At 43.1% G+C, this 13397-nt stretch overlaps 1 protein-coding gene across 2 annotated transcripts in view; it reads left to right on the plus strand.

Annotated features, from left to right (window-relative positions):
- MALT1 (MALT1 paracaspase) overlaps positions 1-13397 on the plus strand; it is a 619135-nt gene that overhangs the window by 393859 nt on the left and 211879 nt on the right. Inside the window, exon 7 of one of the 2 annotated variants that reach the window (XM_086960479.1) lies at positions 9402-9443. The exons of the other annotated variant lie outside the window; for it this stretch is intronic. Coding sequence (XP_086816605.1) covers positions 9402-9443 — 42 coding nt within the window. The remainder of the gene's footprint in view (positions 1-9401; positions 9444-13397) is intronic. 2 annotated transcript variants of the gene reach the window in all.

The raw sequence follows: 13397 nt of genomic DNA on the forward strand, positions 1-13397 counted from the left end.
CGGAAGACCAACGTCTTTTGGGATTCATGTTTCAAGGTTCGTATTACATGGATAGGTGTATGCCGATGGGGTGCTCTATATCTTGTGCATATTTCGAGAAATTCAGTAGTTTTCTACAATGGGTTTACACGAAGAAAACGGGTTTTCGAAATGTGATGCATTACCTCGATGACTTTCTGTTCCTTGGGGCCGCTGGGGATGATGAATGTGCCCGGGCCTTGACTGAATTTTGTGTTTTAATGAATCAATTTGGCGTGCCATTGGCACCAGGTAAAACTGTGGGTCCCACGACTTGCCTCGAGTTTCTCGGGATCGAGTTGGACTCTAGTGAGGGTTGTTTTCGTTTACCAGCTGCCAAAGTGTCGAAATTCAGGGCAGCCCTGCAAATGTGTATTACTGCATCTAAAGTTACGCTGCATCAATTGCAGCAATTGGTGGGGAAGTTGAATTTTGCCCTAAGGGTGATCCCAATGGCCCGCCCCTTTTCCCGTTCGATTGCCCAGGCGATGGTCGGCCTAAAGGAGGGTCATCATCGCACAAGACTATCGGCTGAGGTCCGCCAAGATATGCGTATTTGGTTAGCATTTTTGGCGGATTTCAATGGTCGAGTCGTCTGGAACAAACCAGCCTTGTCCTCTGAAGAGCTTGGTCTATGGACGGATTCAGCGGGAAGCATGGGCTTTGGCGCCATCTTCGGCACAAAATGGTCGGCACAAAGGTGGCCAACATGGTGGCATGAAGAGGGGCTGACGAGTAATATTGCTTTCCTTGAACTGTTTCCCATTTTGGTGGCCCTCAGAACCTGGCCCGATGGATTCAAAAATCACTCTGTCATATTTTGGTCTGACAATATGACCGTTGTAGAATGCATCAATAGTCAGGCAGCACGTTGTAAAATGATTTTAAGGCTGCTTAAAGAAATTGTCTTACTATGTATGCAACTGAACTTGGTATTCAGAGCGAAACATGTCCCAGGGGTGATGAATCAGGCGGCTGATGCACTGTCTCGTTTTCAAATACAGGCTTTCTCGGGTTTCCTTCCCTCGGCGGACCCAGAGCCGGCACCCTTTCCCGAAGCTCTCTGGTCTCTCGGTGCCCCGAACTTCGTTACCTCGTGGGAGAGAGTCTAGCACCAAGAACGAGGAAGGCATACGAAGGGGCGTTTCGGGCCTATTTAGCCTTTTTGGGGACTGAGAGAGGGGGGCTTTGGGGGCACGAGGATTGGGTAGTACATTTTCTGATGTCCTTGCGTAGGGCTGGGAAGTCGGTGGCTACAGCCCAGAGGCATCGTGCTGCCATTTCCTTTGTTGCCAGGGCCCATAATATCCAGGACCCGACAGCGTCTTTCGTGGTACAGAAAGCGCTACGTGGGTGGCAACGCCTTGAGGGTCGCAGAGTAGATGAGAGGCGCCCGATAGGTCTGGATAGGTTGGCCCAGTTGCTGGCCACACTCCACGCCACATGCTCGTCTCAGTTCGAGGCCTGTTTGTTCCGAGCTGCTTTTACGCTTGCATTTCACGGGGCGATGAGGATAAGTGAGCTGGTGGCAAGGAACAAACAGGATGTGGTGGGGGGTTTGTGCCGGGAACACGTTCAGATCAGGGGTGAGACGATGACTGTATCCTTTGTCAAGTCAAAAACCGATCAAGGTGGGGTGGGAGACTGCATAGTCATTCGCAGGATTCCAGGGTCCTCCATGTGTCCGGTGAAGTGTTTAGAAGATTACCTAGCACGAAGGGTGGCATCATGGGGAGGGACATTGTTGAGACACGCGGACGCCACCCCACTGACGAAGTTTCAGTTTCAGCGGGTGCTCGCGATGTCAATTACCGCAGCGGGCTTGGACCCGGGTGAGTTTGGGACCCATTCCTTTCGGATAGGGGCTGCCACTGAAGCTACAGCCAGGGGTCTTAATGTGGAACAAGTAAAACGAGTGGGGCGTTGGTCCTCCAATTGTTATAAGAGGTATGTGCGGTTGCACATGTTGTGAAGCTGTAATAATGTACTCACGCTTCTTGTCTTTTGTTTGGTTTTCAGTTACGCAAGCCTTCGAGGCGGGGCGGACTATGCAGTCGACCCAACACCAGGCCAGCGGTCAGACATCACCGGCTGTGAGAAAAGAGGTGTGGGTCGTGGGCCACTCATACGTGAGGCGTGCCGCAGACGTATTCGAAGCAGGTGACATGATTCACGTAGCTGGGGAATACGGGTACAGAATGTCCTTCTACGGAAGGGGCGGTCTCTGTATTGACCAGTTTCAGGCATTCTTTGAGGGTTTGTTAGGGCGGACAAGGTCACCGCCGTCTATAGTCATAGTACATTTAGGGGGCAATGATTTGGTCACCACCGGTAGACGACTTCTCCTGGAGGCAATGCTTTCCACTGTAAGTTGGTTGGCGAGGAAAGTTCCGGGGTGCATAATTGCGTGGTCTCATATGATCCCACGAAAAGTGTGGCGGGGGGCTGTTTCGATTCCTGCTTTGAACCATTCTGTTAGAAAACTTAATAACAAAGTGAGTAGGTTGTTTCGTTCCAGGACATTGCATTCTATCTCGCACGGTTGTATTAATGATGACAGTATGTATCTAGGGGATGGTGTGCATTTGTCTCGGGTGGGAAATGAGTTACTCATAGGAGACTTCTTAGCATGGTTAAAAACGTTGAAACATGACCTTTAGCTAGGAGTTTTGTGGGGGGCCCGGATAGCCGGTCAACTATCCGGGCCTGTGGCGGTAAGGTCATGATCGGTGAGCACTAATTAGTAGATCCCTATGAGTGGGCGTCACCCAACACGGATGGGAGCGCTCGGGAGAGGTGGCCATTGGCCCCTCAATGGGGAGGCGGTCCCTTCTAAGGATGGGTCGCCGGAAGTAAAGGAAAGGCGGTCAAGGCCCCTTCCTTTGTAGGAGGGGTTACAGCCCCCTCCTGGGGAATTTCCCGGGGCCAGTGACATCTGCGACGGCAGATGCGGTAAGTTGTGTGGGGTTGGGATAAGGTCTACGGTACCTTCTAGATACCTCACACGAGTATTCGAACGACCTTTAACTGGCGTCGAGTCTTTAGGTGCCCCCGTCAAGTCAAGGGAAATTGGTAATAGTTGCACTTGAGGTACGCCTCCGTGCTGTCGCCCAGCCCAAGTGGGAGGGGTAAGTCTGGTTAGGGATCTTGACACCGGTTATGACCTTGCCGTTGGCCCTTAAACGTTAGGTTGTACAATTTCAATATGTCAAGAAATGTTTTGTAGGATGCTAGTTCGGCTAGGAGAACCTCTGTATTAGAGAATCTGTTAAGGTTAGCCAAACATCGCAATATGGTAATGAAATTGTACATAACATGAAACGTTTAATGTTTTATTTTTTGTTTTAATAAATACGGCCGGGATGGTCACTCCATCCCACTTCCAAAAACTCAAGAACTGTTTCCGGTTTCCCTCCTTTGGGGATTGTGTTGAGAGGGGGTGGCGGGTATCTCGGCCATATGGAAAGGGGCGACCAACTTGGTCCCCCCGAACGTATGGCTGAGTGCCTCGATCCCCCCGGGAAGCCATTTTTGGGCGGGAGGCGCGTCTCGGCTGGTATGCCCGAAGCGGCGTAGCTGGGGCGCGCCTGTTCCCGCCCTAGAGTGGGCTGGCCTAGACACTGACGCAGCCAGCCACGCCCTCGGGGCAGGCAGGGGCGGGTATACGCCCGCCCTGAAGACGGATAAAAAGGGACGCAAGACCAGAAGACATCCTCTTGTTCTTGTGCTCTGAAGCTGCACCTCCTCGCTGCACGTGAGCTCGGGACAGAACGAAGAGCCAATTTTGACCCACCCACCAGCCCCTGAAGACAGCCAGTTGTTTGTAATAAAGTTGATTAATTTTGCTTGTGTTCTCGTTTGCAGGTTGGAGTATCATGTTGATATTGAGTTAATAAAGAATGGTCTGTTTGAGTACGTTTTACCATTAAAGAGATTCAGATTTAGTGTTGAATTTTATGCATGCTCTTTCGGTCATAGTGGCCAATGTATTCTGAGGTTTAGTTAGCACTGTCGTATTTATTTGGTAGGCGGTAAGGTCATGATCGGTGAGCACTAATTAGTAGATCCCTATGAGTGGGCGTCACCCAACACGGATGGGAGCGCTCGGGAGAGGTGGCCATTGGCCCCTCAATGGGGAGGCGGTCCCTTCTAAGGATGGGTCGCCGGAAGTAAAGGAAAGGCGGTCAAGGCCCCTTCCTTTGTAGGAGGGGTTACAGCCCCCTCCTGGGGAATTTCCCGGGGCCAGTGACATCTGCGACGGCAGATGCGGTAAGTTGTGTGGGGTTGGGATAAGGTCTACGGTACCTTCTAGATACCTCACACGAGTATTCGAACGACCTTTAACTGGCGTCGAGTCTTTAGGTGCCCCCGTCAAGTCAAGGGAAATTGGTAATAGTTGCACTTGAGGTACGCCTCCGTGCTGTCGCCCAGCCCAAGTGGGAGGGGTAAGTCTGGTTAGGGATCTTGACACCGGTTATGACCTTGCCGTTGGCCCTTAAACGTTAGGTTGTACAATTTCAATATGTCAAGAAATGTTTTGTAGGATGCTAGTTCGGCTAGGAGAACCTCTGTATTAGAGAATCTGTTAAGGTTAGCCAAACATCGCAATATGGTAATGAAATTGTACATAACATGAAACGTTTAATGTTTTATTTTTTGTTTTAATAAATACGGCCGGGATGGTCACTCCATCCCACTTCCAAAAACTCAAGAACTGTTTCCGGTTTCCCTCCTTTGGGGATTGTGTTGAGAGGGGGTGGCGGGTATCTCGGCCATACGGGCTGTATAAACCTGCTTGTTTGATTTACAAATCCATTATGATTGAAATTTAGCAAAGTTAATGCCCATTTTTTCATTCAGCAGTCAATGCACCTAATTTTCAGCAGATTGAAGAACCCTGGTCAGAGTGAAAGTATCCTCACTCAATCGTTTCCCTCAATGTGGTAAATAGTGACACCACAAAGTAATTTCAATCTGCGCGACAGAACCTTCCCTGTTCAGTCTGATGGTTTCATGGATTGTAAGGGTAGGGCCGGTCTCTGCTTGTTCGTTATCTAAATGCTCCTAGTTTTCACGGCAGTCTGTTTGCAAATTTCATAACCGGAAATGTAATATTGATTCTACCAGATGCAAAACTTGTGCTCAACCCGGTCCACATATGTGTGAGCTCTGCGAGCCTTCTGTTCCACAGTTTCAGCCTGTTCACATACCTGGACGCAGAAGAAAGAAGGCAGGGAAGGAACCCTACCACTGACCGTGGAGTTCAGTCCTGCCACATTGCAGAATTTTACATTAGGTCAATGCTTCTGTCGTATTGCTCCTTAAAATCAAGACTATACACCAAAGGAGGATAGTAATATTTTTTTACAGCAAAATAAATAGGACCAGGGAATTTTCTAGTGTCTGATTCATTCTAAACTCAATTCCCAAAAGAGCGGAGTTACAATACTACTGCTTAAAAATATTAAGGATTACTGATAGTAGCATTCTATATTCCGACAGAAAGAGGGTGGATCAAATGACCTAATCGAATCCCCTCTCCTGCCCTCTCCAGTGTGGCCTAAAAATCTCATGGGATGCGGTTCATGATGATTGCAAAAACCACAGGTGATGGACAGAATGCAGAACAATGTCATACATTCACCCCAGTACAGAGATCTGGGCCTAAATCCATCGTTTTTTTGCACTCCACACCACCCCAGTTAAGACTTGGCCATATGCAAATCAGTCTGACCCTGTGCCTCATGGGAACAGTCCAGCCCTAACTGCCAAGCCATGCCTTCCCTGGACCGGAAACAAGCTTCCGAGGACCGGTTTCTGGCATTCCAGCCATCTTCAGCCCGGCTTGCTTGAATCCAGTGGTGTGGAGTGCATGGGACTCACGTCTCAGCATACCCATCCCACTCGGGGTGACAAATGCAAAAACCACAGGTGATGGACAGAATGCAGAACAATGTCATACATTCACCCCAGTACAGAGATCTGGGCCTAAATCCATAGTTTTTTGCATTCCACTCCACAATGGATTTGTATCAGTATGCCCAGGGTTGATCGGTTCACCAAGGTATTTAAAGGCTCTGTAGGGGGGCCTATGCCCCCCAGAAATAATTAATCTAAAAAAGGGTGTCCAGGGGTGGGCACCGGGATACCCAAAATAAAAGTAAAAAAGAAGAAGAAGAAATGAGCAGCAGGAGCTGCTCATTTATTATTCAGTCCATTGACGTAGCACCCCATAATGCCATGCGAGGGCTCTTCATATTGTATTTTGTATTTGAGCTTGTTCATGTCCTTAAAAAGGGCTGGGGCACCAGAAAACATTTTTAATGTTGCCTAGGGGCTGCTGGGAGTGCAGAAACCTCAAAGCATCCTTTAAAATAAAAAAAGTTTAAAATAAAAAAAAACATTAAGTCTCCTGGGACATTGAATCCAGGACCCCAAGAGAACTTAACATATTTTTCAAAAACACTCCTAGCTGCAGGTCTATACTTTTCAGCTGGAATGCAAGGCCCTGTGGTTATAGTTTTTGTGATTGCATTTTTTTTGTGGGCTGAACATTTTTAAAAGAAAGGCTCAAGATATGATGTTATTTTTATTTTAAAAAAACAAGTCTCTGATTTGTTTCTTTTAACATTTTTCAGCTCACAAAATGCAACAATAAAAACGTTAAAAGAAAGAGTCAGACAGGTTGAATTTTTTTATTATTAAACATTGTTATAATCACTATTATCAAACTCTGCATTGTGTGAACTACTAAATATACATCTGAGTAAACATATTGGTGATTTTGGAGGAAGATGATAGATCTGTTTTATATACTGATATTCTCACCCCCTTGATAAAGCCAATAGGCCCACCTTTTATATTTTGATATTGCGACTCTTTGACAAATCAGTAAGTCTGCCTAAGTATGGCCAGGACTGGCGAGACCAACTACAGGCTATGCAAGCCAGAAGGCTGTAAGCAGTTTGGAGTTGCTTGCCTGCCAATGGCTGGATGCAGGGCCGAAACCTGTGCATGGCATGGAGTTGGCGTTGTGTGGTAATAAAATGTTACCTTTTTACTTTACATAAAAAAAATCTATAGAAATTCACAAAAAACCCCAAAGGTTAAAGTGACATTATAGTTGGGTATGGTAATAATATCTTACTTTAAAAAAATTAAAAAAACTCTTAGAAGTTCTCTGAAAAAAAACAAAGGTTGAAGGGATGTTATAGTTAGATGAAAATGTCACTTAAAAGAAACTCATTTGAACTAACAAAACCACAGAAATTCACCACTTATAGTTATCTCAAGTAACTAGAACTTGTGCCCTAAGGTAAGTGTAGCTTGTGCCCTCTCCATTCACTGATAATTACCCCATGAATTACATCACTTATGACATATCTATGACGTAACTGATATCACTGCAGCATTCAAAAAGACACCATTGATTACAACCCTGTCATGCTGACGGCTTGAGTTATACTTACCTTTAGGCACATCCAGTAAACCAGCAACAATACACACCCACTATTTCACTACCACATGTTCACCATCACAGCATTGAACAATTTGGATAATAAACCACACAACTGCTATAGAAACCTAAACACTTCATAGCCAACTACAACCTTATGAGAAGTGCTATATGGTAAAACATCCCCATTAAATAGAATCACTAAACAAAGACACTGAGTAATAGTATATTGAGGATGAACAAATATACCATAATACACCCTATCACCTTAAAGCAAACAGTTACATAAACACCACCATATAGACACAAAAGTAGTATTAGATCCCATAAATCCATCTAAAAATATAATCATGCACAGTACATCTATCTATGAAACTAATATGTAGTCATACAATTACTATTATTGCTAAAGAAACCAGCTCTTACAAAATAACAAAGAAGTCCATTACAAATGTAGTCAGTATGTTTTCCAAAACAATACTGCAACCAAAGCACTAATTACAAAATAATTCATTACTGTAACTTTTTATTCATATTGAATGTGGTGTTAATAAAATCCTCATTCACATCAATAGCAAAATAAAAAATGTATGTCTACAGGACTATCCTATATCAATCATGTCATCTGAGACGTCGTCAGTGATGGCATAAATGAGGTCAGTTAACTTGTCATTCGTCATATCATGTGAAGTTATGAGCATTGCATCGAGAGATCTCGAGTTATGGTTAGTTTACCTAAAGATTACTAGCAAATTTCAGTGGTTGTAAGTTTTAGTTTGTAAATATAACTTTAAGCATGATTTTGTTTAGTGAATTAGAGGTTTTTTTTTTTTTTTTAAATGTAAGGTACAATAAGTTGAATGCTTTATAACCATACCTTCATTTTCACTAAGTGTTTCAGTGAATTTCAGGGCTTTTATTAGATTTAAGTTATGAAAATTAAACTTTTTAATTTTTTTTTGTCTACAAAATAATGAGTTGGGATCGCCAAATCTTTGGTCATAATGTGCCTGGTTTATTGCAATATTATTAAACTCAAGAACCAGACCCATGAGTTATCCTCTGGGCCTTGGTGCTATTTGGTTTAGGGAGATTTGGGTACACTGATTTGCTCAGAGAATGTTGCAGTCTCTTCTATCCTATGTCAAAATACTAGATGATTGGGAAGTTGGTGCCCTGTGTGCAAATTACCCTTTACATTTATTTTGAAAACCTTGTTCTATATTTCATGTGTGTTAGGTTTATGCAGAACATGAAGAAATTAAAGTTTTTAACTCGCTCTGATTCTTCACGATTTTCTATATGCTTTTCAGAAAAAAAATCTCAACGAACCATATCATTTATGTCCTACTAAAAAACAACAAACACAAAGCAAACTGCAGAGTAGAATTTCTTAATTGTACCTTTGCCTCATTAAGTGGTGAATCCTTCAAACATTTCTGGTACTGCGTTTTGTCGCTCTCTCAATTTCTAAAATTACTATTAACACTTGAGGCCAATATAGCCGAATTAGCTGTTCTTTAACTAACCATGTGTCACATTCATTACAAATCTGCTATCTGATCACATCTGCTCAAAATTGACTTCGGTCCAGCTCTTTAAAGAATTTTTTTTTTTAAAGGCCATCTGGACTGAGCATGCTATGAGTTGTAGTTTCCCTTGCACTTTACTTGTCTTTGCCTACAAGTTCCAGCATGACTAGCGTTCTTTACTGAAAACCCCAAACTGATTGAAAGTTGCTCTCATGACATGAAGCTGCTGCCCGCCTTGAAAACATTTGCTCTTCAGTGTCCCACATAGTTTTAAAAGCAACATAACTACTGCAATATAATAAATGCTTAATACGATACATCACAATTTATTTTGTTGACTCTTTCGTACCATTTCCAATGAATCATTTTAAATGTTTCTTTCTCTTAACGCTAAGCGGGCCACACAAATGCAGGAGCAGCAGTGGAGACCAGCGAAGGTAGTGTAACTCTGCGGCCTGTGGTATGCTCGTGGGCTTTTCATGCTGGCAGCTTTTGGGAAATGGCTTGCATTGGATGAGAGATAGATTTGTGTTACTTTTCCACATGCAGTGTTGTAAACCAAAAGCATACTGGATAACAGCAAGTTGCTTGGTAAAAAGTTACTTTTTAAAACTCAAGTACAGTTCCTCACACTTTAGTTTTATTTGTCTGGCTAACAAGCAAAGCTGAGACCAACAATGTGTGTGGCTGTATCTTCCATTTCAAGCAAATAATCATGCCATGTATGTCTATAAAGGTTCACCTGACCCTCATGGATTACAATTGCATTGTTATTTGAAGCTGTCTATGGTGCTTTGCTTGCATTTAATATCTACATTTTTAATGAAAATGTATAATTGTGTGTTTGGGTGAGTTCTCGCTGGGTATCTGACATGTAAGCTCTCAGCTGGATTGGCAGGGGCTCAATTCACAAATGTTTTGTATAAATGTTCTAAATGTAAGCCTATAATTAGGCTTTCCTGTTTTCAGTTTCTATTTTTGGCAAATTCTGGGAGGGTTTTTTCAGTTTTTTCAATACCTTGAAAAAACAGTGGTTATCAGTGGATATACATTTTTGTGCCATTAAAAACAACAGAAAGTGTTTTTCCGGTGTTAATGGAATGTTTTGCTTTTAATTATTGCTTCCTCTCTGCACTGATAGTGCATGTCATAGATAGCATGTGTACTGGGTATATGAGGAACAAATACATTTTTACAAATCAAACTTATTTTAGTACACCATACAATACCTCTTTAGTGAGTCTTTGGTCATGCTCACTCTTTCCTTCCTATGTAAACGTTTATCTTTGAAAAGGCCCTCTCAACATTGGCACTTTAGACGGGCAAGGCCAAAACTGCCAGTAGACAATTTGTTAACTCTGGCCAATGACATAGCTTTCCATGCCAATACTGGTGCACCTGAAGATTGTGATTGTCCACGACATGTTCTTCAACTTATGCGTTGAATTGGGCACATATGCCCTCAGTTATTGAAGTGGTCAAAAATGAAGCAGTACTTTTCAAAGTCTGGAGAAAATTCAGAAGGGATCGAAAACTTGTTCAGAGTACCTCAGTTAGGCTCCATTAACTTCAAATGCCATAGTTGGTGAAGGGACATTTCTATGCATCATTTCAAGCCATTTCCTATGGACTGTAACATAAAATTTCCTGAATTGCTCATCAACATTTTTTTGCTTTCCAAGTGGCACGAATTCTAACATGGAGCATGTTGCAGTGCCAAAGTCACTAAAGGTTTTGTCCAGCCTATTCTCAAGGAGATGTTTCACATCTACACCAATTACACTGAACACTTGGTAGACAAGGGTGTTTTCAGACTCTAGTACTTTGACTAAGTGAACTACAGCAGTCATGATTTCCTGTAAAAACCTAAACATGCAGTAGACTGTACTTTTTTCACATAACTATCAATATGTGACAAAAGTTCATCACAAATCTTGCCTTTGGCATCATCACCAATCAAAAATCGCGTTAACTGTCGCCACATGGATAATATGCTATTAACTGCCTCTAGGAATGGAACCACTAGCTAAATGACACAGTTGGAATGACTCTTTCTTTGATGGCACACAAAGCACAAAATGAGAAATATTTGCATTTTAGTTCCCGGGCATAACGAAACCTGTACCTGAATAGACTACAAAAGTCAATAGCATTCTTCATTAACTCTGAAGATTGTAAAGATGATTTCAGGTTATCAGACAACTTTTTCATATACATAGCTGAATTACTGCAAATACAAACAATATCACTTCAGTGTTTAATTAACTTGGTAGGAACGTTTTCCAGAAGCATTCCAGGTCGCACTGCATTCCATATTTACCAACATCTGGTGACATGTTTTCACCACTATCTCAGATGCTTGGTGAGAACATTATATTCACATACACCTGTCAGTTTACCTTGCATTGAATGTTTAAAGCCTGGGGTGTTTGGCAGTTCACCTACTGTCAAAACTGACTCACTAGAACAGGGGGCTGATGTTTCAAGGGGTTTCACCCATTCTCGGTCTGTGGTTAAATGTGATGGTACATATTGGGAAAGATTCTTATGAAACCCGTCATTTTACCTATCAGTGAAATCCAATGTAGCCAAAATATAATTTTGATATTTCCCGATTCTCTACAGTTTTTAAAATAACTAAATAAAACCTAAAACATGCTTCGAAACACTGCATCTTAAGAACGAAGACCACAAAACTGAAAAAAGCAGAAGGAAGAAGAGACAACATCTTAGTGACATCCCTAAACAACAAAGCTCAAGCTTCTTAATGTTGGCCCAGTTTTTCTTGCTGCTGCCTTGTATAACAAAGTTGCATTGCATTGGCCCCTTCAGGAAGAAAAACAAATGACTCTTTTACTCATCTTTTCCTTTCTTTGAATGGCACTTAGTTTGTGGTTGCGAAAGTGTTTTTTCCGTGTTTATATGTTTACACCGGTGATGGCTATTTTCCTTTCGGTGAGATTTTAGCAGTTATTGTAGGTTTACACCTAAAACCAGATAGCCTACCTATACTTTATGAACCTTTCTGCTCTTTGATGGCTCACAAAGACCCTTTACAGTGTGTGTCAAAAATTGTACAAGCAGTACATTTCCATGCCACCTCCTCCTTCATGTGTAGCCCACATTATTAACCAGCATCACAGTCAGTCTGCTAACATAGCCCGAGTGGAAATGTGCATTTGCAATTATTTTCCTTTGACTTTCATTCCACATTTTGTAATACTTAAAATGGACTAGTGCCTGCTGGGCTGTAACGGAGTAATTTAGAGCAGTTGGTTTAGCGGTTCCAGGCTGAGAGAGATCTCTTCCATTGGTAAAAAAAAGACTGAGATAATATTTCAGGTACTGATCAATATATGTTCTATGTCATGTAACTAAAACATGTGCAAGGTAAATGTCAAGATTGAAGATCAATTTGGAATGTTAGGGGCATTAAGAAAGCTTTCAGTGTAATAAGATGAGACCTACTTTGAAAAGAAATAGATCAGTTGCTGAAGGAAAAGAAATTACAAAACTGATTTTGACATTACAATCAAGCAAATGGGTGTTGGCTAGGACCATCAGGTATGAAAAGTTAATAATAAAATAAAGCCTGTAAGAAACTGGGTTACTAGTTGGGGGCTGGGGAGATCTCGCACCAAGGATACTTTGTGCAGCTGAGGTGATGCATCGGTTTGGAGGAGCCTCGATGCGAGGTCCTGCATTGTCGTTTAAATTCCCGTCAATGAGGACCAGCGAAGTCGGGCATCGAGGATGCATCGTGCAGTTGAGGCGATGCGTCTGCTCCAAAGAGCTATTAGGCTGTGATGCGAAAACCTGCTTTGTCGTCATGGCTGCCTTCAGCGAGAGATTTGCGATGTGAGGGCCTGTGTCAGGAAAGCTTCACACAGCAATGTTTCCGATGCCGTCCTGGGGGGCTCAATATGGAGCCGGTCTACTGAGAGAACCCTTGCAGCAGAGTGGTGATGCATTGGTTCTGCTCGGGTTTCTGCTGCGCAGCAGAGGAGAGGAGTCAGTTCTGCTCGGTCCCCAGATGGGCTGGAAGAGCACCTTCAGAACCCACTTCAAGAGTCCAGGACTGGGGTAGCACCGCTTGGTAGGGTAGGACTCAGAAGTTGCAGAGTCCAGGTGCTGGGTTCATGGTTGTTGGAGTCTTCTGTCCCACCAGGGTCCAGTCAGCAGCCAGACAACTAGCCCTAGGAGTCAGTCTGGGGTGCTGTGTTCAACAGATGCAGGTGTGTAGTGTAGTTCCTATATTCCCATTAGGCTCTGCGCATTGAAATAATATATCCTATAGATTTGACGTAGGACTTATGTCTACTAGGTCACTATCTAATATATTAGACTTAATTGTGAGTGGCAGCTAGCTCAGAGGTCACTAGAAACTTTCT

The sequence above is a fragment of the Lissotriton vulgaris genome, chromosome 3_1, assembly GCF_964263255.1.
Source record: "Lissotriton vulgaris chromosome 3_1, aLisVul1.2, whole genome shotgun sequence".
In the NCBI taxonomy this organism is placed as follows: Eukaryota; Metazoa; Chordata; class Amphibia; order Caudata; family Salamandridae; genus Lissotriton; species Lissotriton vulgaris.